At 36.8% G+C, this 26,337-nt stretch overlaps 1 protein-coding gene across 5 annotated transcripts in view; it reads left to right on the plus strand.

The window, feature by feature from the left end:
* The window catches only part of LOC139965096 (low-density lipoprotein receptor-related protein 2-like), a 116,805-nt gene that overhangs the window by 73,627 nt on the left and 16,841 nt on the right, over window positions 1-26,337 (plus strand). For all 5 annotated transcript variants that reach the window (XM_071967324.1, XM_071967325.1, XM_071967321.1 and 2 more), the window contains 22 exons: window positions 100-222; window positions 1,246-1,368; window positions 1,664-1,783; window positions 2,394-2,525; window positions 2,942-3,064; window positions 6,454-6,570; window positions 7,681-7,821; window positions 8,157-8,270; window positions 9,826-9,942; window positions 10,559-10,702; window positions 11,556-11,678; window positions 13,101-13,223; window positions 14,420-14,564; window positions 15,733-15,924; window positions 16,453-16,676; window positions 17,093-17,278; window positions 19,099-19,242; window positions 19,429-19,528; window positions 20,668-20,711; window positions 22,403-22,460; window positions 23,951-24,036; window positions 26,168-26,225. In XM_071967324.1, coding sequence (XP_071823425.1) covers window positions 100-222; window positions 1,246-1,368; window positions 1,664-1,783; window positions 2,394-2,525; window positions 2,942-3,064; window positions 6,454-6,570; window positions 7,681-7,821; window positions 8,157-8,270; window positions 9,826-9,942; window positions 10,559-10,702; window positions 11,556-11,678; window positions 13,101-13,223; window positions 14,420-14,564; window positions 15,733-15,924; window positions 16,453-16,676; window positions 17,093-17,278; window positions 19,099-19,242; window positions 19,429-19,528; window positions 20,668-20,711; window positions 22,403-22,460; window positions 23,951-24,036; window positions 26,168-26,225 — 2,737 coding nt within the window. The remainder of the gene's footprint in view (window positions 1-99; window positions 223-1,245; window positions 1,369-1,663; window positions 1,784-2,393; window positions 2,526-2,941; window positions 3,065-6,453; window positions 6,571-7,680; window positions 7,822-8,156; window positions 8,271-9,825; window positions 9,943-10,558; window positions 10,703-11,555; window positions 11,679-13,100; window positions 13,224-14,419; window positions 14,565-15,732; window positions 15,925-16,452; window positions 16,677-17,092; window positions 17,279-19,098; window positions 19,243-19,428; window positions 19,529-20,667; window positions 20,712-22,402; window positions 22,461-23,950; window positions 24,037-26,167; window positions 26,226-26,337) is intronic.

Consider the following 26,337-nt stretch of genomic DNA (forward strand, 5'->3'; position numbering starts at 1 on the left):
TCTGAAATTGGAATGATATTCAAGCTACTGAGGAAATGAATTGTTATGTGCATTGATAGCAAAAAAATCATATTACTAGTCTGTTGTTTATTCTCTCAGATGGGACTATTTGTCATGATTGGGAGTTCAGATGCAGTGGAGGTACCTGTATTCCAAGCATCTTTGTTTGTGATGCCTTCAGAGACTGTGAAGATTTCTCCGATGAAGACAGCCAGTATTGCAGTGAGTACAGCTGGGGAGCCATAATTTTTAAAGGAGGGGGTGGGGCCATGATACTGGGTCGTTGATACTGACTGCCACGTAGTTGGGGGAGCTGGGGAATTCTTATTTAAACTATAAATAGTGCAACATTGTGCTAGTTACTACCTTTCCATGTTTGTCTTCGGTTGAAAATGGGTGGGGTGAGACAGGGGAACGATCCTAATGGTTGTCAGGCAGACATAATAACATCTACACCTGACACTCAACTATTCTGCATAAGAAAGGTGCTCGAATTAAAGCTGCACAGGAGTGTTAGCTCAGTGGTTATTGCCGTTGCCTTTCATTTATAAGGCCCCGAGTTCGAATCACTCCAAGATTAATGTATGTCGTCGAGTTACAGAGTCTTTGACAATTTATAATCGTGGACGTTAAATATGAATCTAAGAGACTGACTGCGGTCAGCTTGCAGCTTTGATAAGCCAATGATGGCTTCTTTGCGAGTTCCTGGATCTAAACTACATACATACATAGCATTGTGTTCTCATTTCTCTCATTCTGAAATATATTTGGCAACATGCAATATAGCAAGGCCTGACATAAGAGGTGATCGGAAGGGGGGGGGGGAGGTTCCTAGGCAAGGGTCAATTAGGGGTCCAGGAAATACGGAGGTCTAAGGAAGAATTGGATCGAGAACAGGGTTATTCTCGTCTATATTCTATACCAGAAAAATTAAGATGGAAAAAAAGTAGTCCCATGGACATAATTGGCTCCCTGGGCATGACTTGGCCCTGAATACCTCTAGTAATTGTCACACATCATTGGATACCCCTCACTGTAACAAACAGACTTTCAGGATAAAGCCTTTGACTGGTCTAGTAAACGATTGAAGTTTGCACATAATTTATAATTCTTGATTATGATTTTGATTATTACCAGGCTATAATATTCATAACTCGTTCATGTTGTTTTTTCCCGGCAGTCCTTCTTGTAATCGACAATTGGATCAATAATATAATGTATATTTTGCCCTTACTTTTGTTATAGCAACTGCGGAGTGCAATATTGGTTACTTCAAATGTGACAATGGTAACTGCATACCGGACACATGGGTCTGTGACCTTGACAATGATTGTGGCGACCTATCAGATGAACCACATAGGCAGTGTCGTGAGTTTCAATCTTCTCTGTTTTTGTGATAATAAAATTTTCTCTTTTTATATACTTCTTATCATCAGTTAGCAGGTTAATTGTAAATAAGCTTGTCATACCAACAATTTATCTGTTCTTTGTTATTTCTTAGTTCGACTATAGGCTTGTTATTTAATTGATTGAATGCTTGATTGAGTAAGTGAGTGAGTGCGTGAGTGAAATAAATAACATTGATAAGTTTAGCAGTTTTATATTCAAATGTGTGAATTTTCAGTTTTTCATATTTTCTGCATTTGATATAATATTCATCCAGAGATGCAGACTTGTCGGTCCGACTGGTTCAAGTGCGAAACCAACTACAGATGTATACCTCCATACGGCCTGTGCGATGGCTTTGACAACTGTAGAGACAACAGTGACGAAAAGGATTGTAGTAAGTTATATCTGGAACTGAAAAACATGATTATATAAACCTAAAAATCTAGGTTGAAATATGTGAAAAAAAGCACAAGAGTAATTGATCACTGAGATCATAATGATTCATTATGGTTTAAAAGATGTCAAAAGTGTCACATAGATGTTAACACAAAATTCAGGAAATCTTTTTCTGGAATCAGGTCGCCTTCCTTTCAAATTACTGATTTTATCATTTTGAAAATGGTTGGTGGTAATCTTCCAGTGTGAGAAGTGGAAAATGTTACAGCATTGATGGACACTCATCATAAATTTAAGGGCACATAAATGGCCATGAGAGAAATAAGGCAGGCATTGTGTTTCCATTTTGTATATGTGTTGTACTGTGTGCATTGTAGAAACTTCATTTATAGCTTTCAATTGATGTGTATATATACCGGAAATTAATATGAAGAAGCAACCAAAAAATAGTTCAATATTTTAATAAGGCATTGAAGTATTTTTATTACGTTCATGTTTGGCCTTATTGGCCATTTCTTTCTTGGGTGAGGGGTGGTGGAGGGGTGGCCTTTCTCATTTTGAAGCCATTGGGCCTATCTGGACATGAATTGTGCATATTTGTTCTGCAGGTGGAATGACTTGTGGACCTGGTCTTTTTAAATGTGATGATCACACCTGTTTACCTGATTGGTTAGTGTGTGACTTCAGGACACACTGTGATGACGGCTCCGATGAGAGTGAAGTTACTTGTGGAGGATTTGGTAAGTATTCTAACTGTTTTCATTGCATTTTATGCCTAAACAGATGGTAGTTGGGGAAGAGATGCTACAGTCTTTGGTCCCGGGTCAATTAAGGGGCTTGGTGATATAATAGCCCAAGGCCATACCTGTGATCCACAAATTCACTTTACATATTGCTTTATTTAATGTGTTGTTTTTGTAGACACTCATATTGAACCAGCACCATTGGTCTTTGTCAGCTAGACCTAGTGATTTGGATGTAGCTTTGCTAGTTTACAACACTGTTGGCTTTGTTTTTGAGAAAAAGATATCTGGAGAGTTTGGCTTCTATACTATCTAATGCTATATGTTAAAATCACAAAAAATTCCACAAAGTGCATCTTAATTATTTCCACGTCATAACGGGTCCCTCGATTATGCAACATTTATTCACACAGGTTACAGAGAATGCAGTGAAAGTGAATTCCGTTGTCCCAACGAGCTTTGCATCCCTAACTCTTGGATATGTGATGATATTGAGGACTGTGAATCAGGGGATGACGAACCCTCCAACTGTACAGGTAAATGCTTTAACATCCATGACTTTGCTGCCGTGATACCATTGTTGATATTACTCTGAATGCTACAGTAACTAACACATTTAATATGTATCTCAGAGATTAAAAATCTTAATTTTTATATTCTTCTAAGTGAAACTTCAGTATTTATCTCAGAAATTCTACTATGTTGGAGTGGTAATGTAGCTTGCCATTTAATTTTGACTTGAAAATAACCATGACAGGTTAAATGATGGTCAAACTTGTAGATCACACTCATTACCAGCCTCATTTTCATTCTAATCAATAAGTATATAGTTGATTATGTATCAAGAGGGGCTATCTTTTATGAATCTCATCTGTCATATGTGGTAGCCTCATATTAATCAGGTAAACCCTATTGTTTTCACAGAAGGTCAATTGTCATTTGGGTCAAACTTTGTCAACTTTAAAATCTAAAGAAGTGAAGCTTTGATATATCTGGTACTTCTATTGGAGGATTTCTTGTCCTGAGTATCAAAAATGTTGCTTTTAGTAGAGTTCAAAGGTCATTGCATATCAAATGTGTGGAAACCTTGCAAGCATGATATCTGAAGAGCTTCTGTACCCTTCAGATATCAGAATCCTTAACATGCTACAAATTCCCTCCCAAAAACCTCAATACATTTTTTGGTTTCGATGATAATCGTAACCTTTGCAATCATGCGTGTGTGTAAGGGTGTGTGTGTGGGTGTGCGTTTGTTTGTGACGCCCAGCTTGTAAACACGATATCTCAAGAAGGGAAGCTTGGACAGTTCTCATATTTGGTACATAGGAGTACCTTATTGAGTACAAGAAGCCTATTGTTTATGGTGTAGGTCAATGGTCACTTGGGGTCACCAGGGGTCAAATAGTGAAAAGCTTGTAAACATGATATCTCAAGAAGAAAAGCTTGGATTGATTTCATTTTTAGTATGTATGTTGACCACATTAAGTACAAAAAGCCTATCGTTTTTGGTGGATGTCGAAGGTCATTTAGGGTCACCAGGGGTCAACTTGTAAAAACCTTTTCATAATATACGGTATCTCCCATCGTCCAGCCTATAAGTAGATGACATGTGCGATTCGCCTCATAAGAATAGGAGAGCCTATTGACAATTGAAAATGATCTTATGGGCATCCGTAGATTTGAATCTGAGCTCGCAACAATATCCCCATTGACTTAAGTGTGTCGCTAGAAGTCCTGAATTGCTATGTACATAGCTACATACATCAGGGATATAAGTCTTCCGTATTTTTACGGAAATCCGGTTTTTTTTTTTTAATTCCAATAAAGTTCCACAAAATTGTTTGAATATCAAAGACACAACGCGGCAAAAATGCCTGGCCCGTTGCAGCAAGCTAACTTCAATTTTCACTCATCGATCACTCAAAATACCATTTCCAGTTTCGCATCATCGCATTGCACTGTACAACATTGTGCCATGTGAATATCGTTGCGTACGTGCGAACTTCAAATCGCTATAGCTCATTTCTGTCGTTGAAAAACCTTGCCTAATTCATGTTGATTGGACTGCTAATTAATATCTTCGTAACTGCTGGTGCTCGACATAAGTTTTGGAATTAACACTTGTGATATTTGTGAGCGGCGGAAATCTACGGGATACGCATATGAAAGTCGATATTTGTGATCGCATTCGAATGTGAGACTGTTTGTTATTCCGTAGTTCGCTGCGACGTATTCGTAACTTTGAGCTAGCCTAACATAACGATAGTGTGTAAGTAGTAAGAAATAGGGGTAGGATGTGTTAGCGCTAATACTTCTAAGCTAGCCTAACATACAGTAACGATAGTGTGTAAGTAGTCAGAGCTAGGAGTAGGATGTGTTAGGACGGCATTCACCTGGGGTCTCCGAATAGTTTTCTGGGGGTTTTTTTGGGCTGCACTTACATCCCTGATACATATATGTGTGTTACAGTGTCTTCCAAGGCTTGCTTGGAGACCATAGATATATATAAAAGTGCTAGAGCTACTGCAACACTTGTCACTCATCTGCATGGATATTTTGCTAAAGAGTTGATGTGATTTTGATGGAATAGTACACTTGAATGGCGAAGCATGCCTTCTCTAAAAATATTTGTAGATCATTAGTAGTTTTGGTTGGATGTAAGTTGCACAGGTACCACAAATTTCAAAACATTTCTTGGCCAGCTGCCAAGGAGACACTAGGTCAAGCACCTGTGAACTTTGAGATTTGCTTTCACTTCATGGAGTTGGCTGTAAGGTTGGCCTAGTTTTTCTCAGTAACTTGTGAATCTACCATTGACAGGGTCTGACAAGGTTGATATTTTGGGACTAGTTGTCAATGGGGTAAGGGATTGTTTCAAAACATAACAGTCATGTGATCCAATGTCAACAAAGGTCAATCAGGGGTCAAAAACTAGTATTTTTGCAATAACTTGAGAACCAAATGTCCATCAAGGCTGGGAGTTACACTATTGTAATACAATAGTAGACCTGCATTTGGGTGACCTTTGACCTCAGGTTGACCTCCAGTGACCTGTATTAGCCTCTTTCAAGTTGATTCTTTGAAGTTTCGTGGGCATATTCCAATCTAAATTGTCCAAAGTGGACTCCTCTGCAACCTTAATGTGCGAAGTTATTAGAGTTTTGGTTTGGTTTGTAATACTTGGAGTGCGGATTCATAACATTGAATACAAGAACCCTACTGTTTTTGATGGAGGTGTGTATAACCACGTACAGACTGACCTGTGTTAGCATGCCATAGTGTTATTGTAACAGCTAGTTCTGGTTATACTAACAAGCAGAAGTCTAGTGCATTGAAGTCATCGAAACCTCAATGCATTTTGCATTCTGGTTTTCTTTGTTATCCTTTTAATTATAATCATCATCATAACGGTCAAGCCTGTCTTGAGAAAGACAGTCCTCCTCAAATTCACTCGAGCATTAATTTTTTTACTTAATAGCACAAAATATACCAACAACTGGCATCAGGAGTCATCCTTGAGTGAAAATAATTCATTGACCAGCCACCATATGATTGTATTAAACCACAAGTGCTGCTATAGCCAGCACTACCCTCCTGTGTGAAGTCAAATTTGGCTTGACCAACGAAATAGTACAGTGTGTTTCATCATGAATTTGTGCAATGGAGCGTTCAGTATGACTAGCATTACAAACTCGGGTAGATATTAAATCTCCACAAACAGGGGACTCCGGTGGTATCGGTTATAGGCAGGAAAGATCATAGTGATCATTTTTAATATTTTATAAATTTTAATAACAGTGAAGTGAATGATGAGCCGCCACCCGCCCTAGATCAACAAGTAACTTTCTTCATTCACTCCCCCCCCCCCCTCCTAAAACTGCCATGACTGTGTAGTTTAACCTTTTAATTCCTCTTCTCTCCTCAGACCACACCTGTGAAGAAGACTATTACCAATGCTCATCGTCAGGATTATGCATTTCTAATGACCTTCTGTGCGACGGTGTACCTGATTGTGTAGATTATGACGATGAACTAAATTGTGGTAAAATTCTTCCTAAATTATCCACCAAAATCTTCCTCTAACATCAGTTCCTAATAGCTAGAGGGAGAAGGGTACAGGAAGAAAAAGTTAGTTCTTGTTAGAGCTTAGAGTTAGAGCTTGTATGATGTTGTTAAAAAAAATTTATAACAATACAAGTGTTAACAAAACTGACTCTATTTAAAAATGGAGATAAACATTTGGTTTTGCCCATTTACACCACAAATTAAGGCTTGCTACACACTAGTTCTTCATCCTATTTTTATACCTCCTCTTAATTCTTAGCATCCTCTTCAAGCATATCACTGCCAGAAACTTTTCTGTGATATCATTCCCAGCATTGTACCAAACATCCTATCCAAACTTGTGAAAGAATGTATAAATTATTATACATTATTATATATTACAGATCAGATACATTAGTATTGCCTCCAATATGTTCTTATCAGAAAATTGTCACCTGGATCAAGTTTTTAGCTCATACCAGCGTGTGAGCTATTGTTACAGTGCGGCGTCTATCATTCTATCACTCTATCCGTCAACAATTGGTAAAACCGACCCACTCGCACAGTGTTTAATGGAATTTCATGAAACTTGGACACAAAGACCATTGGGTATAGGGCCATCAGAAATGGTCCGAAATTTGGGGTCAAAGGTCACCTGTGGGCCGTAATGGGCCATTTTTGTCACCTGGATCAAGTTTTTAGCTCATACCAGCATGCTGGTGTGAGCTATTATTACAGTGCGGCGATAACATTTGGACAGCTGAGTTTCTCTGCAGCATTAATGTTTTATAAATGATTAATATCTATGGTAGGATAATTTAAAAAATCAATATACAGGCCAATATGTTCAGCTGTTGGTATTTGTTTGTATTGTTTTACACCTGCACATTATGCAACTGTCCACTTTAACAGACAAGTTGACTATTCATGAAATAAAAGTTGACTATTCATGAAATAGTAGTTGACTATTCACGAAATAATAGTTGACTATTCATGAAATAATATTTGACTATTCATGAAATAATGAAACACACACTATAACAGTAACTCATAAGATCTGACTTTTCAGGATTTATCAGTGGTCAGTCACATTCTTACATCTTTGCAGCACCTCGATATCCTGGAGATCATTTCTGCCTGAGGACTCAATTTACTTGCAATAATACGCTGTGTATCTCCATCTCATTTACCTGCGACGGATACAACCATTGTAAAGATAACAGTGATGAAGATGAAAGCCTATGTGGTAGTAAGTTTGTTCAAAATTATACCAAGTTTGAGAAGTTTGGATGAAAAAGGGAGGTGGCATTTAGATCAAAGTCATGTTGGCATGTACGTTCTTTATAGCCATATGCTCCATACGTAGGGTGAAATAATCTGTGCTGTGAAGTTTCACACAGTATATAAGCATTACAGTCCACAAAACTAATTTTAATGCGTTGCTGGTCCACCGAGAGAATCTCTATTCTTTGACGTCGATTCGATCACTGCTGCGAGGGATGCTGCAGCTTTATTTTGTTATTCTTTTTGACACATTGCTTTAAGAGAACACGATGCTACCTTTTTGCTGCTTTTGTTTATTAGACTGCGATCACACCAACCTTTTCAAGTGCGATAACGGCCAGTGTATTCCTGAGTGGGAAAAATGCGACGGGTACCCTGACTGTGATGATGAGAGTGATGAAACTGATTCCATTTGTAAGTAAATTAGAAAAAGTTACATATTTCTTCTTATTCTTTCCTATTTTATTTATTTATTTTTTGGTTTTTGGCAAGACTGATATTAATGAACCTGCACTATTTAATCCAAGTGAGAATTTTTCCACTACTATAGGGTAACATACTCCCATCGACTTTATAGGCTTTAAATTTTCAAAATAGTACAGCTCTAAAGACTTGTGAAAGTTACTTTTCAGAGTTACTCATCACTGGCTAGTTACTCCATACCTATCTACAGCACCATCAGGGATGTAAGTCTTCCGTATTTTTACGGAAATCCGGTTTTGTTTAATTCCAATAAAGTTCCACAAAATTGTTCGAATATCAAAGACACAACGCGGCAAAAATGCCTGGCCCGTTGCAGCAAGCTAACTTTTCTCATCGATCAATCAAAATACCATTCCTGTTTCGCATCATCGCATTGCACTGTACAACATTGTGCCATGTGAATATCGTTGCGTACGTGCGAACTTCAAATCGCCATAGCTCATTTCTGACGGTGAAAAACCTTGCCTAATTCACGTTGATTGGACTGCTAATTAATATCTTCGTAACTGCTGGTGCTCGACATAACTTTCGGAATTAACACTTGTGATATTTGTGAGCAGCGGAAATCTACGGGATACGCATATGAAAGTCGATATTTGTGATCGCATTCGAATGTGAGACTGTTTTTTATTCCGTAGTTCGCTGCGACGTATTCGTAACTTTGAGCTAGCCTAACATAACGATAGTGTGTAAGTAGTAAGAACTAGGGGTAAGATGTGTTAGCGCTAATACTTCTGAGCTAGCCTAACATAACAATAGTGTGTAAGTAGTCAGAGCTAGGAGTAGGATGTGTTAGGACGGCATTCACCCGGGGTCTCCGAATAGTTTTCCGGGTTTTTTTTGGGGCTGCACTTACATCCCTGCACCATACATATTGATTTTTCTCTTAATATCATCATATTTTGTAGGTGCCCTTCAAAGTCATTTTCCCATAACCCACAACTATTAAAGACCCAAAGACTTGGCCTTCCTTTCTTCAACTAAATATTGTCAGCCTATCCCTATTCAATGACTTCTCTGCAGTTGTGGGAGTACCAGTCTGAAACCACAATTGCTAATGTGCATTTCGTATTTTATGTTGCATTTTTTATTTTAATGTTTTATGTATAGATCTCTGACTATCATTTGATAGTCTTTGTTTCACTAGATTGATATTAGAGAGTACTGTAACTAACAAAAAATTCCTCATCTGGAACAGCTATAGATATACTCTTAGCAAACATGTCAAAAGTATGAGGCTGAAATGGCTGCAGCATTAATGTAGACAGGCCACAGGGAGGAGACATATTCTTATGTGCTCCCCCATTCCACACAGTATGGACTGCTGATCTGCCTGATGATTGCATTTGTCTGATATTCATTCAGCCTTGCTGCATTGAGATTTTCCAGCTGTTGCAGCTCATTTTGAAACAGTTCCTACCTCCTTTAATGTACACGCTTGTGTTTGAGAATGGTAACTTTCAAATCCGATGTTCTTGCTTTTCAGGTTTTGCAACCTGCGAAGAAGGACAATTTCTCTGTGAGACCACCAACGAATGCATTCCAGTCGAATTTGTGTGTGATAGATATAATGACTGTGGGGATGATGAAAACGAATTTTGTCGTAAGTTTTCTTCTTTTTCTTTCTGTTTGTTGTACAATTTGAAGACATGCTGGTACACGACAACCACATTTTTAAAAAGCAGCTTAATGTGTTACCATGGTAACATCTCACCGTCATTGAACAATTACACTTGTTACATTATGGTCTGATATTTGAATATGCAAGAGTCTATATATTTAATGAAAACATTAGAATTACTACTAATATAAACCTGCATATTCTATAGTGATTTCAATTCAATCACTTTGTTTGATCTTTTTTCACGGGGGGGGGGGGTATTCTTAGAATTATTTGTCATTCAACGTTTATTATCCAATGATATTATGATTTGGACTAATTTAATAGTTATGTTCTGCTAACTCAGAGCACATATCCCCATACAAATACACTGTTTTATAGTCAACGTAGATATAAAATTGCTTTGCTGATAAACAGGTCATGATATCAGCCTTCAAGTTATCTTTTGTATGGGTTTCAGAAGCACAACCCTGAAAATGGTCATCTCTCTAAGAGAAAAATCTTTTACTATCTGATCATCCATGTGTCTACCAGCTAAATACCACCAAGAGAAAAATGATTAACAATTTTTTGAAAAATTGGTTTTCTTTCCTCACAGCCTATGGTAGAGTCACATGTAGTAACACAAGTTGCATAGAGGAATGTAACGAAGTCCCTTCTGGTAGTTACTCTATCTGCTCCTGTAGAGACGGCTTCAGACCTAACAAAGTACCTCACCTGTCAGGTCTGAGGAGTTGCGAAGGTGAGTGCAGAGAGTTAGCAGATACTGGATAGCAAGATGCCAACATTCACCTGTTAATACATAACATTAATATTACTCTACCTTAATACCACCATCCACAAACTATCGGGCGCGATCCAGAAAAGTGGCTCGTAAACACCATTTCGGTGGGTCACTGAATTTTCCACGTCTGAAAAATTTATCCAGTTGGAGGTGACTTTCTGACGAATATCAGGCTTTTATTTTATTTTAGTTGTTTTTATTTATCATTAAAAAAAAGATTTGATAACATTAACTCCAGTCCAATCTTGTTTTCAATGCATTCTGGGCATCAATTCTAAGGAGTGGGGATCTGGTGGGTCGTGGCCTAATCCAGTCCACCAGGGGGGGACACTAAAGACAATCTTGTGTAGCTTTAACACTGTGTGGTTTCGTTTTTTCAACGATGTAAAGTTGTAGCAGGAAAGAGTCGGTTCACACTGTCTTTATTTGGTGGTCTTGGCTAAGAACCCAGAAATTATGATGAAATTTGGACAGGAAGTATAAATCTGCTTGGTCTTAATGGTCATCAGTATTGACCCTAATATGCTAAAAAAGTCAGATAATAGTCACTCATGCTCCAATTGCATCTAGCATTTAGCTTCTACCAACCTCTCAAAGGATGTTTCCCTCTCTGAGAAATTGGACTGTGTATAATTTTAACTCTCTTTGATGTCTGAACTTACAATTTGGATGTTCAGAAACACCAGGAAACTACCTTTAAAAAGAGCAATCTTGAAAGAGAGAAACAAAGCAACTGTAACAATTGCTTAATTTTGAGGCCAATATCTGATGATCTTTAATAACCAAACCATATTTTCAATTTTACTTTCAGATATCAATGAATGTCTTGAGAATGATCCCTGTTACCAAATTTGTGATAATATAAAGGGAAGTTACCGGTGCCGATGCACTGAAGGATATCAGTTATTGGAGAGCTCTATGTGTTTGGCTCCAGGTATTAGTTATGCTTCTTCACAATTCTCTTTCTTTTACCGATAATGTTGGATTGTTATTGTATTTGGTTTAGTTTTGTAAATGAGAGGGGGGGAGGGGAGCAACTCTTTCATTTGAAAACTGTCATTAATGATCGGGTAAGTGCATCACCTCAGTTACACACCCATATCCAGCCAGTTGAGACATTTTGTAAAGCTCATACCACTCTTCACTGTCCTCCCATGAACAGTTCTTAACCTTTATCTGATCTAATGCTAATAGCACTCTATACTGTTCTCTCATATCATGCTTCAAAGCCCTTGTACTGATAGTACAAACAGTTCCCTAACCTTTATCTGGTTCTAATGCTATAAGCAATCTACACTGTCCGCTCATATTATGCTTCAAAGCACTGATACAGTTTAGAGTATGAACAGTTTTTAATCTGTTTCTGATCTAATGCTAATACCACTCTATACTGTCCTCTCATATCATGCTTCAAAGCACTGATACTGAGAGTATTAACAGTTTTTAATCTGTATCTGATCTAATGCTAATACCACTCTATACTGTCCTCTCATATCATGCTTCAAAGCACTGGTACTGGTAGTACAAACAGTTCCTTATATTGATGTGATAGATACAGGATGTTCATACTGTTTGTACAAGTGCCTTGAAACAAGACATGACAGTCCCCTATCGAAGAAAAATTGACCTAACTGGATGACTTTCCTCATTATTCATTTGAATATTCATGAAAACAGATGGTTTGATACAAGGTGTTTATCCATCACATTGACAGGGTTTGCAATTAGCCACCATATGGTTTGTATCCCTTGGGATTCTCTAAGCATAGCTATAGCTTAGTTGTAGCTTTGTTTACACCCAGCCTTCATTGTTTGCTAAGTGAAAAGACTATGAAGCTGTTATGTAGGTGCTACTTTAATTCAGTTTCATAAATCCCAACACACCTGGAGTGGGGACAATTATATCTTGAGATATAACGATTTAATGTTCCTTCACACACAAGACTGAAGACTTGGACAAGTCCGTTAATAGTCTGTCTAATATCATTTAATATCAAGGCTCATACATTTTCATGTTCAATGTCTTTTTATTACTATTATTTTCTTTATAGCATCGGAATTATTTTGCAATTCACACACCCCCACCCACTCCCTGTCTTGAATTATTCATTTTTCTGTTAGTATGTATGAAAATTAGAGTAGATGATGCCACGATTGTCAGGCCTTGGTGTGCCAGTTGGAATTTATATTACATTTGTAACTTTATTGGTTGCAGTCTGGTCAAGTGCTATTTTACAGAGTATATAAAACACCCGCAAGTGGGCATCTTATATTTACTACAAAACTTGGATCAAAAGGCATTTATTTCCAAACCTATTTTTTTTTCTTTTTTCTTTTTCTTTTTTCTCACCCATTAGACAAGAGACCTAGACTTCTTTATGCATCTGGCAGTGAGATACGGTTCCTCAACTATGACACCAACAGGGAAGGAACTGTCGTACACGGTGAAGGACGAGTAGCTTCACTAGACACTCATAAAGGTAGTTTTCAAATTGTTTCGACTGGCATCTGTATTGTATTTATCTTTTAATATTCAAAGAGTTTAGATGTTATGGGGAAAGGTTGTGATATGAAGTAATAACATAAAAGTCAAATGAGTAAAACATGAAACTGAAATTATAAAAGTCACAGCAGCAATCAAATGAAATTGAATAAAGTCACATAAAAAAGGACATGAAATTCACGTTAATATTAATAACATGAAATAAAGAAATAAAAGTCATGTTAGTGTTATGAAATGAAGAAATAAACCTTGTGTTAGTAATAATGTGAAACGATACAGTAAACTCACAGAAGCAATGACATGAAATTGAAAAAAGTCACATAAGTAAGAACAATTGAAATTCATGTTAATCATGACAAGAAATAAAAGTCACATTAGTAATATGATTATGAAGTAATTTTAGTAATAATGTTAAATGAAGAAATAAAAATCACAGAAGCAATGACATGAAATGATTAGTCACATTATTCAGCATATTAAACAAAAGTCACATTAACAAATGACATGAAAGAAGGGAAGAAATAAGTAAAATTCAAGTTAGAAGTAACATCAAATAACAAAACAGACATAAATGTTGGGAATAGCATCAACATAACATTCATTCAATTTTAAGATGCACAAAATAAATCTGTAACTATGTAATTGAGGTCTTATCATAAGTGATTCTCGTTGACACCCTTGAATGTTCACATTGGAGTTATCGCGAAGTAACACATCACAAGATTGTACACACTGCTGTAAAATATTTATATAAAGTGTAGTATGAATAATAAGGAAGTGCGTAAATTATTAGTTTATGTCTGCATGGGAAACAAAATGTTTATCCATTCTGACTAACAGTTGAAGCCATTTATTTGCTGAAAATTTTCATGAATCTATTCATAGCAGAATTAAGAGATTGTCTCTGTTAGATTATAGGACACCAGTATGGACCATATATTTTAGCACCAACTTAATTTTTAAAGCTTCTGAATCTCCCAAGTTATTTGTCGACATTTGAGGGAATTTCTCAAAAATACAACTAAAATGGCACAATGACGAAAAACATTTTGAAGGTGGCAGTCTTGTAGAATTAATAAACATATTTTGACTTTCTACAAATTGTTTTTTTTTTTGGAGGGGTAAATTGGATTTACTGTCATAATTATTCAATGTCAATGTTATTCTCCCCAGACACTGTTATCTGGACAGATTCATCACTTAAAGTTATTAAGAGAGCAAAGCTGCCTTTCTCAGATGATGATGTTGCAGTTGCTGAAACAATAGTTCAAGAGGGAATCAACCTTCCATCTGGAATCAGTGTGGATTTTATGGGAGGGTGAGTTTTTTTTTACCTCCCTCCTGCAGATTCTTGACTACACTCCCCACCCTGCCTCCTCCACTTCCCCATTCAATTCACCTCGCTGTACTTCCTAGCTCCTTGGGGGGTCAGAGAGTACACTTATATACAGTTATTAATCTTGAAAAGTGGGATCTTAGCTTTTTATCCAGATACGATCATTTTTGTTCTTTCTTTACCTGTTTCTTATACTTGAGGGCAGATTGGCATTGTAATTGTCAATACACAGTACTGGAAAAACTGTTCAAAGGTGCATTGTAATTGTGATAACAAAACATCCTGTGTTTGTTAGGGAACAATTAAGTCAAAAGGAAGAAAGAGGGGGCTGCAGCCAGGCTGCATAGGACATATTTAATATATTGTGTTCCATTATTTCACACAATAGAGACTGAAGGTCTGCAGTGATAATTTCTAGTGTTTCAGTTTTGATGCAGCCTTGCTGCAGGAAATATTGCAGCTGCTGCAGCCTTTCTTTCTGACTCTATACCCTGAATGGACTAATGTATATGCTATTTTAGGGAAGAGAAAAGTCTTTTACTATTATGAAGAGAGGAATGCTTAGATTTTTAGTTCAGGATAAAAGCAGATAATCCAGGTTCAGTAAATTAAACAGAACATAAATATCAAATTAATTATCAACCTTTCCTCTCTATACTCCACAGAACATGTCTCAATATTTGTCACTAGTAAAGTCAAAAGCGAAGATAAAGTGAAGTTGGTTACTATCATGCTGTGAAAGAATGGCTGCAGCTTCAAGGGTGCCTTGATCTAGCAAATCTTTGATTTGAAGGGTGAAAGAATTAAGCTAGTAGTCACTTGCAGGCTGTGGGTATCACTGTCACATTAGTTAACACAGTCTGTTGCATAAGTTGTTCAAAGAAGTATGTAAATAGCTCATTAGTCAGTGCTGAACTTGATCCTTATGCTACTTGGGATAATCTGTAATCTGTGTTTATCTCCTTCACTAGCTTTGGTTGGAGGAAGTTGAAAATGTCAGCAACCCTGCAAGGTGGTATAATACTCAAGAAACTTAAGGTCACCAGTACCCTCAAACAATTGATATTAAAAATATGGAACTCTACAGAGATGTTTGCATGATGGTTCTTTGTTCTTTTCTTTTTTTATTTTCTTCTCTTCTTTGTACCAGAAACATCTTTTGGGTAGATCAAGGTGTTCCCTTTTCTGTTTCACGAACACGTCGTCAAACAGTTATTGACACCATGGTAACAAAAGAGGTCTCTCGCATCTCTGTGGCTAAACTAGATGGCAGTAGTCCAAGGACTCTGGTCCAAGGACTATCTGGTGGTGAAACTGAAATTGTTGTTAATCCTAGGAGAGGGTAAGTTCTATGGAATATTCTGGTAGCAGTTCAGCAGGCAATGTTGAAAAATTTATTGAAGAGGAAAATGTTCCACACTGTTTATAGTTGCCTACATAACTTATTGTTCCTAACTTTAGGTATGATTTACTACAAAATATTCGTAACATGTTTTGACTGTGTATGAGCACTTTAGGAGACGACACATATCAGGTGGTCTGTGATTGTCATCGGGGGAGATATTCCAACAGAAAAACCCTTTTAGTAGGAAAAGCCACTAATACAATGCACATACTCTATCACTAATGACAGTTTTCAATTAAAAGAATTGCTTCCCCTAACCCCCCCCCCCACCCTTCATTTACAAAATTAAAATAGATACAAGTCTTCAGTGTATTATCGGAACAGAAAGAAAATTGCAAAGAAGCACAATTACATGAAGTCAAACAGTTAGAGCTGACTCGTTTGCTAGAAGAACAGCTAGCACTTTTGTGATTGATACTTTGTGATAACTTGATCATAAAAGTTTATTACTAAATTTGGTTTCAGGTACATGTACTGGACGAATAAAGGTGAAAACGCCTCGATCGAATGGGCCTTTATGAATGGAGAGAATCGAGAGGTACTGGTCATGGACATGTTACAGGAACCAGCAGGTCTAACAATTGATTTTGCCAAAGACGATACCATCTACTTCTGTGATAGTCACGCAAACAGGATCGAATCCATGAATTGGAATGGTACAGGTCGTCGACTGATAAGACAGTCCGAAGGTAAAACAGGAATTCTTGATTCTTGGGGGAGAGGGCGGTGGTGCTGGCACCAGTATTTCAAGGAGGGGTAGAGTATTTGTGTTACAGTAACTTTAAAGTAAGTTTTTGTACACATTATGCCAATTAGCTCTGCACACAATCACCACATAATTGTAAATACATGCAGATTTGAATTCATGTTGAAGTAAATGTTGCAACTCTTGGTTCTAAAGTACGACCTCTTTTATTCACTGGGGTTGAGAACCTTGGTTCTATGACCAATCCCAATTTGGAGGTCTTTCCCCAATATTATTACTAGTACATCAAAGTTTGAAGCAGAAATATCCAAAATTAGAAGTATTATGAGGTACTGTACTTGAAACTAATAGTTGATCATTTGAAATTTAAGCTTAAATGAGAATATTTCTCCTTTACAGATTTACAAAACCCAATCCATTGCGAAGTCTTTGAATCGTTCCTGTACATTACTACCCGTGGACCGCTAAGTTCTCTACTTAAATTGGACAAACGTGGATACACACAACCAGAAACTGAAATACAAAATGTCAATGCACCAACAGGACTAAAGATGAACCATCCAATACGATATGATACACAGGGTGGTATGTCTTCAATTTCAATAACAGTATGGGTGCTTCTAGATCCGGATCAGATCTCGACGTCAGGATCAGATCCTGAAGTCTAGACCACAGCTGTACTGTAAACACATTTCAGATCCTGATCTGATCCTCCTATTTTGATGTTGGTAGAGACCAGAATCTGATCCGGCAGTTGAGATCAAGTTTGCAATGTAAATGTGACCCGAGATATCCAGTGACCACATTACGTCACATGCATTCTCGCGTGAAATGCCAGTCCTGTATAATGATGCATAAGATATGTCACACATGTCCTAGATCTAACTCAATATTTGAAATGGTGCCTTGATGGAGCTGGTATAGGATATGGCAAACTCAATCTCGTAGTGGCGAAAATTGTGGGCTTTGAAAAGAAAGGCAGAACTTGTGGAGCAGCTATTTGATCTTGCTTCATGTATGTTGAGGAGATGTACGTTTTTGTGCTGAGTGTGTTACTATTTTAACCCCTCAAATTGTCTGAAACAATGAAATCTTTGCTTTGTTTAACTGCATGATATGGGATTATTGAGAAGCATAGATATTAAAGGATGAGTTTAGCCACAACCTTAAGTTTTATTTGCTGTAGATCATCAAAATCAACCTATCACTCCAGGTTCTATTTCTATACCATATTTAATTTTTGAGGAAATGACCCTTTAATCAGTTGAGGTTCATCAGTTAAAGTGACTGGATCGTATAGTCTAATACACAGACTATTCGGTAATAGCTTCTCAAATGCAAGCCAAAACTCAATGGGAAAATTCAAGACTTTTTGTGACACAATTCTTCAAGGATAAAAAGTGCTGAATGTCATCCAAGGATGCTCTGTTGTTCATATGACTTTAAAAGAGCGTGTTTCTATTGAGTAATCAGTATATATAAGACAGTGGATTAGCATAAACATTTAGGCAGCCTGCACTAAGGAGCAGATGTAATCATCAATCTAGCCATTAAAGGAGCATTCCAGAGATTAAAGAATAATTTTAAGGAGAAAATCTTGAAACCAGAATAGTTATAAAAACATTCCTGATACTCACATAATTCTTTATGCTTGGACGATGATATATTAAGACTAAAACATTTGCCTAACATCAGCCTTTATTTATACTAATGTAGTTTTTTTACTTCTTTTATTAAAATTCTAAATGAACAATTTTTAACTTTTTATATGGGGATGTTAACTTTGAAATGTGTAGGGAAGATGTTTAATAGTTCATTTTGTGACTACATTAATTTGATATTACTGATAATATAAAGAAGATGAGAAATGCAATTCCAAATGTTTAAAAATCTCTAAGTTGATAGTCACTACCGGGGCCTTTATAATTGCTAGTATACACTACACTGGCAACTTACACACTTTATCCCAAGGTCATGCATGCATGCACTTTCTTCCGGGGAGCTAAACATTCTTCATGTTCAACATTGTTTTTTTTTATTATTTCTTCAGCCACAAATATGAAACACAGGTTGATATGTGCTAGATTTGACTTTAGGGCTATAGTTAGTTTCCAGCTTTCCTTCACTACAATATACCATCAATAGGGATATATCTTTGATTCTACAGTGATATTACAGTTTTGTAACTGTTTAAAACTTTGATAGTTTACCATACTTATAAATTTATCAAAGGCAGATCATAATCAAGTGGTAGGGGTTTTTGATGATTGATGAGTGGAGGTTGGGGGGAATACTATCAGTAGGTCTCTCCTGTCCCCCCCCCCCCCTCCAGTATTGCTCCTCTTATGTGGAATTGATGAGATAACAGAGCTATTGCTTTGCTCCACTTTTCTTCCATTTCTCAGCGAGCAATCCATGTGAGGGAGCACCCTGCACAAGCCTGTGCCTTGTGTCACCATCGAATCCTGTCGACGGTGGCTTGACATATTTTTGCGCGTGTGAAGATGGGGACTACTTCTTGGATACAGAGCGAACTATCTGTAATAAAAGTAAGATCATGTGGACCTCTCATTTCTCCAAGCAAGCATAAAGTAAAGGAAGAACTTCTAGCAAAAAATAATACCTTATAATTTCATAACAAGTATCTTAATTGTGCAGTACCTTGAATATGTGTATGCAACTTTCGGTGTTATGATTTTCATTTTATGATTTAATTTTTCCCATCATTATCTCAGCTGCTGATGTTCCCACCTTTCCTCCCACCCCACCACTGACACCATATGATTGCAAATGTACTTTGGATGGAGTGTGTGATGTGACAACAAGGAAATGCAGGTAACAGCAATGGGATATTTTCATCTCCATTTTCTCATTTGCAACTCCTTGAATTTTTCATTCTTAAAACTCAATAACAAAAAAACTCTTAACTTTGGAGAAAATATCAGTACTGAATTAACCTGGCCTTAGACATTCTTAATAGATGTGACATGTATCCTAACATACTAACAAAAAAGCCAAGGGTTTGCTAGACGATACGATAGTGTCAGTGCAAAGACTGAACTGTGCTAGAATATGCTAGAAAAGATACTGAAAAATGCTAAAGCTTGAGCCACTGATATGATAAAAGACATGCAGGGTACAGTTCCGCTGAACTGACATAAGGAAGGTATATGTTTTTTTAAGTTCTTAAAATTATTTTCTCACTCTTATCCCTCGACTCACATGGTTTTAGACTGCCATAGATACAGTCTACATATTCATGCATATAGGATGGGCTCCTTAATATGTTGTTAGAGTTCTCATATATGCACCACCTTCAAAGTAGATATTTGTTTTTTCAATGTTCCTCACTTTTCATAGTAAAATATTTACTCGCCACTTAAAGGCACTGAAGACTCGCCCCAAACTGCTTGTGGCCATTGGAAAAAGTTGACTTTCTGTTGCTTGCAAGTGACGTTTTGTTCGTGTCGCTACAAAATGCAGACAGTAATGAAACGTGATACCTTGTTATCTTTAGCTGGACCTGAGATGTCCATCCCTGTATCCTTTGTATACTGTGCTGTGGGTATTTACCGCAGCTGTATGTACTGACTGTACACTAGTGTCTAGTTACTGAAGGTAGCAACCTTTGTGTGTATTTTCTGCGATCGATGGTGGTGTCTAACACTTCTGTTACACCTCATTCGAAACTAGGTCAAATTACCGACATTAGACGTTTCTTTTTGTGCGAGTCTTCACACCCTTTAAGTAAGTGTAAGAGAAACAGGTTGCACAAATGTGTACCGGAAAAATAAACTGCAGTTGTTAATAATTGTAAACACAAAGAAAAGCAGTTGCAACTATGATTGTCTCATTTTGAAGAAGTCAAATTTGTGAAGAAATGGTCATTTTATGTTAATAATATTTGACAGTAAACATTTTTTGTCCACAATCCCTATTAATTTGTTAAACGGTTTATTCCATTATTTACGTAGATGCTTCCAGGGATTCACTGGTGAGTTCTGTGAATCAGTCCTAGGTAAGTAAATACATTTGTTTCCTTGGGTTAGTTTTTATATAAATATACAAATCTAGACTTGTCTTGATCAGATCATCTACTTTGATGTGTATCTCATACATGTTGTAGTTCTAATTTTGTTCAAATCATACTGTGTATATCTAATACAAATTGTAAAGCTAGGTTGTTTTGATCAAGCATTCTGATGTGTATCTCATTCATATTGTAGTGCTAGTTTTGTGTAAATCGTGCTGTCTGATGTGAATCTGATACAAATTGTAAAACTGACGACCTATTAAGTAGTGCTATCTTATGTCCTGATTAATTGGCTACAGCTAGGTTGTTTTGATAAAGCATTCTGATGTGTATCTAATACATAATGCAGTGCTAGGATGTGTTACTCATGCTGTCTGATGTGTATCTAATACATGATAAAAGTTAGTTTTGGGTTAAGCATGAAAAGTGATGTGATACATTGGTGATGTTACTGTAAACTAACAGAAGCTGAAGAGAGCTTCAAGAAATGTTTCATTCATATAACCCCCTGCTTGTGTGCAGGCTATTCTTTTTGGGACACGACAAAGACAGGACTTTGTGGTTTTACTGCCTGAATATTCAGTAATGAGTAAAAACTCTGTTAAGACATAATACAAGAAGATTAAAGAACCAGCTTAATTAGAGCACACATGCATAATCACTTGTACCAAGTGTTATGATTTTAATCCATAGACATGTGATGAGGTGTCACAATGAGTTCAACAATAAAATTTACTCTAGTTTTTTATGCTGCTATGGCTATCATCTTTGCTAAAACACTAATTAATTCTTCTTGAAGGAGTGACATAAGAACATGAATATCAGCAATAATGTGATCTCTGGTCTAAAACCATGAAAACTGCCTCAAAATAACACTTACAATGGCTAAGATTATTAAAATAATAAGAAATAGTAAACGAGACTGATCACATGACCAATATGACAGGATGAAATGAGTTGCTAGAGAATAACGTGTTTGGTGGCTATGACCCCAAAGCAAACTCCCATGGCACGGAATGCTCATACTCAATACACGAATAATGATGAAACTTAAAGTTAGCCATAATATATGAAAAGAGACAACCATTGAAATGATAGGGCCATACCCGAACAACTCTACCTACGATACAGTGAGACTCATTCACTGTACACTGTGTCAACGAGGGTATTACAATTACAACTCAATTACAGTGTGATTCAACATTAGGATAGCTCGTCGCATATGAGGCTACTTCGAACAGAAGGTCATGTTAAAGTCAACCCAGACTTCAATTGCAATTTCTGCAATGTATATAATTTGATTAATCCCTGATTCCAGCTAATCAGATAAGGTATTATCCAAACACTTACCCTGAATATTAAAAGATGATCATCACACAGGTTAATCTGAATTATTTGAGCTTATCTTCTAGATGTTTGTTTGATGGAACATGGACACGAAATGTGATGATAAGTGTGTAATCAATGTGTAGCGCTAGCCAACTTTGTTGTACTACAATATACTGTACTAGTCTATTTAAGGTGCGCCAACTGAGCACAAAGAAACTGCCATCATTAAATTTTCATAACATGGGGGGGGGGACTTTGTTGGATGATAATCCACAAGAGCAGTATTCAAGAAAACATCAACATTGCCATCAATTTATGATCTTAAATTTGTTTTCGTTTTTCCTTAGCTCCAACTGTGAATTGTAGTGGTAATGGCATTCTGGACTCAGACACCATGAAATGCTCGTAAGTATAGTGATTAATATAATTACTTTGAGCAACTATTTAGCCTATTAAAGTTTACAATGCGAGTATTTCTGATTGGTATCTGCCTCAGTGCACCAAAGCATTTTTGCCATATATATTGTCTGTTTTTGTTCACAATTTTCACAATGTTAACTTAGTCACAATGTTAGTTAAGGCTGTATGTTCATGTGACTGGCATGAAAGTATGAAGGATAACAATCAAATAGTTGATTTCTCATTTGGATTAAAAAAGAAACCTTACCAATGTATGTCCATGGTATTTGATTTCAACCAGTTTAGCATACCTATACTGTACTTGATTGCAAGTAAAGTAACTTATGGGGTACTTGTATTCGGGTGGTGTAACTTGAATAGAAGGCTACTTCACTTAAGTGACAGCAGTGTAGTATACATGTATATTACCTGATTGGAGACATTTTAACAATTGATTTCAAGTAATGTACTTTTCTCTATGTCCTGTTGAGAATAATCTCCATGCATCTATTTGGTTTTGTAAAAACAATTTTTGCTTAAGTATCTTACCAGTGAGTATGAATTTGGAAAACAGTTCGTGTTGATGTTTGCACTGGACGTGTGGTCAAAGTCTGGAGTAGACCACTGGGTTGGTTGTTTGCACGGGATATGTGGTCAAAGTCTGGAGTAGACCCACTAGGTTTGTGTTGATGTTTGCACTGGATGTGTGGTCAAAGTCTGGAGTAGACCCACTAGGTTTGTGTTGATATTTGCACAGGATGTGTGGTCAAAGTCTGGAGTAGACCCACTAAATTTGTGTTGATGTTTGCACTGGATGTGTGGTCAAAGTCGGCAGTAGACCCACTAGTCTTGTGTTGACGTTTGCACAGGATTAGAACCAGCAGCTTTTGACATGATTATTACATTATCACATAAAGAAAAGATCCATAAAAAGGAGTTGCAGCTTTTTACCCAAGTTTACATTGAGACTCTAACCATGTGATCATGACTCTGTTAATATGAGTTTCTAATGAAGTATCAAGAGTTTCTTCATAAGGGAACATATAGTGCATGTGATCTTCTTTATTAATAATACTCTGGGTTGCATCAGATAATGCATGGGTGTGATCCCTGGTTACATGGTATGCAAGATGCTGTGGCTTCTGACTGGTGCTCCCAGCATAGAAATGGCTCTATAAGAATTGCCACCAACTAAGCACAGTATAGCTCAGTTGTTAGAGAATGGGTTTGTAATCTAGAGGTCACTGTTTCAAATCTGGTGCTAGTCATAGATTTCTTTTCACTTTTCCACGTTTATAACTGAAGTCAGTTTTCCGTTGTGCATTTACTTCTATGATAATAGTGATTTATTTAGAGTTTAGTTATTAGTATTTCTCCAAACGTTTATCACTCATTTCAGTGAGAAAGTACTTGTGAGTTGTATTGACAGAACAGCTGTGACAGAGAATTGAAAAGAAGATAATGAAATTAATTCATAGTGATTTGTTTATTTTCAGGTGCATTGATGGATTCTCTGGTGATGATTGTGAGTCAAAAACAACGGAACCTGAAACAACGACTAACACACCAAGTAATAGCATGAGTGAGTTTCATCCCCTTTCTTTACTAAGTTAAAATGACTTTCAGCCAACTGTTAGACCTGTAAGCATCTGCACTTTTGCCTTCTGTGGTAAATAAATCATCATCTCTTTTGACGATCGTCCCAACTGGAGTCTTATTAGTTGAAGTGAAGTGGGACAGATGTCATACTTCAAATGCGAATATTAATGCCGTGTATATAGTCAAGAATGTGATTATTTTTTTAATTGAAGCCAAATTATTCTTTGTTTCCATAGCAACATTTATGGCAATTTCAGTGGTCTTTGGTTTGAAATCCGTTCTAGCTAAGTACCTAATTGTTCACACTCTCCAACTGTGTGCTTTGCTATTAACAGATAAACTGTTCTAAAGTGGAATCCCTGGTTTGACTTCAAACTAAATATTGAATTGTGGGTCATCAGTGTTGGCCCTTAAATTTTAGCATGCTAAAGCTTTCTAGAAGTTTTCAAAAGTACTTTGCTAGAAGCTCTGATCCTCAAATATATTCTCATTGATGGAGGAGTATTTTAATATCTCAGTATGAATATAAACTACTTTTACAGTGGCAGTAAAAATGCTTTTTAAAATTTGAGCATGACTGACCGTTTTGAGGCTTTCTAGCATATTGGGGGGGGGGGTGTGGATGGGGGAGGTAAAATTGACGGCCTATTAAGAAGTGCTATCGTATGTCCTGATTAATTGGCTACAGCTAGGTTGTTTTGATAAAGCATTCTGATGTGTATCTAATACATAATGCAGTGCTAGGATGTGTTACTCATGCTGTCTGATGTGTATCTAGTACATGATAAAAGTTAGTTTTGGGTTAAGCATGAAAAGTGATGTGATACATTAATTGGTGATGTTACTGTAAACTAACAGAAGCTGAAGAGAGCTTCAAGAAATGTTTCATTCATATAACCGCCTGCTTGTGTGCAGGCTATTCTTTTTGTGACACGACAAAGACAGGACTTTGTGGTTTTACTGCCTGAATATTCAGTAATGAGTAAAAACTCTGTTAAGACATAATACAAGAAGATTAAAGAACCAGCTTAATTAGAGCACACATGCATAATCACTTGTACCAAGTGTTATGATTTTAATCCATAGACATGTGATGAGGTGTCACAATGAGTTCAACAATAAAATTTACTCTAGTTTTTTATGCTGCGATGGCTATCATCTTTGCTAAAACACTAATTAATTCTTCTTGAAGGAGTGACATAAGAACATGAATATCAGCAATAATGTGATCTCTGATCTAAAACCATGAAAACTGCCTCAAAATAACACTTACAATGGCTAAGATTATTAAAATAATAAGAAATAGTAAACGAGACTGATCACATGACCAATATGACAGGATGAAATGAGTTGCTAGAGAATAATGTGTTTGGTGGCTATGACCCCAAAGCAAACTCCCATGGCACGGAATGCTCATACTCAATACACGAGTAATGAAACTTAAAGTTAGCGATAATATATGAAAAGAGACAACCATTGAAATGATAGGGCCATACCCGAACAACTCTACCTACGATACAGTGAGACTCATTCACTGTACACTGTGTCAACGAGGGTATTACAATTACAACTCAATTACAGTGTGATTCAACATTAGGATAGCTCGTCGCATGTGAGGCTACTTCGAACAGAAGGTCATGTTAAAGTCAACCCAGACTTCAATTGCAATTTCTGCAATGTATATAATTTGATTAATCCCTGATTCCAGCTAATCAGATAAGGTATTATCCAAACACTTACCCTGAATATTAAAAGATGATCATCACACAGGTTAATCTGAATTATTTGAGCTTATCTTCTAGATGTTTGTTTGATGGAACATGGACACGAAATGTGATGATAAGTGTGTAATCAATGTGTGGCGCTAGCCAACTATGTTGTACTACAATATACTGTACTAGTCTATTTAAGGTGTGCCAACTGAGCACAAAGAAACTGCCATCATTAAATTTTCATAACATTTAAAGAGGATTAGAGCTAGAGTTGAGAAAGACAGTGAATGTGAGGTGGGGGGGGGGGACTTTGTTGGATGATAATCCACGAGAGCAGTATTCAAGAAAACATCAACATTGCCATCAATTTATGATCTTAAATTTGTTTTCGTTTTTCCTTAGCTCCAACTGTGAATTGTAGTGGTAATGGCATTCTGGACTCAGACACCATGAAATGCTCGTAAGTATAGTGATTAATATACTTTGGGCAACTATTTAGTTTACTAAAGTTTACAATGCGGGTGTTTCTGATTGGTTTCGGCTGCAGTGCACCAAAGCAGTTTTGCCTTATA

Source organism: Apostichopus japonicus, chromosome 23, assembly GCF_037975245.1.
Source record: "Apostichopus japonicus isolate 1M-3 chromosome 23, ASM3797524v1, whole genome shotgun sequence".
Taxonomy (NCBI): domain Eukaryota; kingdom Metazoa; phylum Echinodermata; class Holothuroidea; order Aspidochirotida; family Stichopodidae; genus Apostichopus; species Apostichopus japonicus.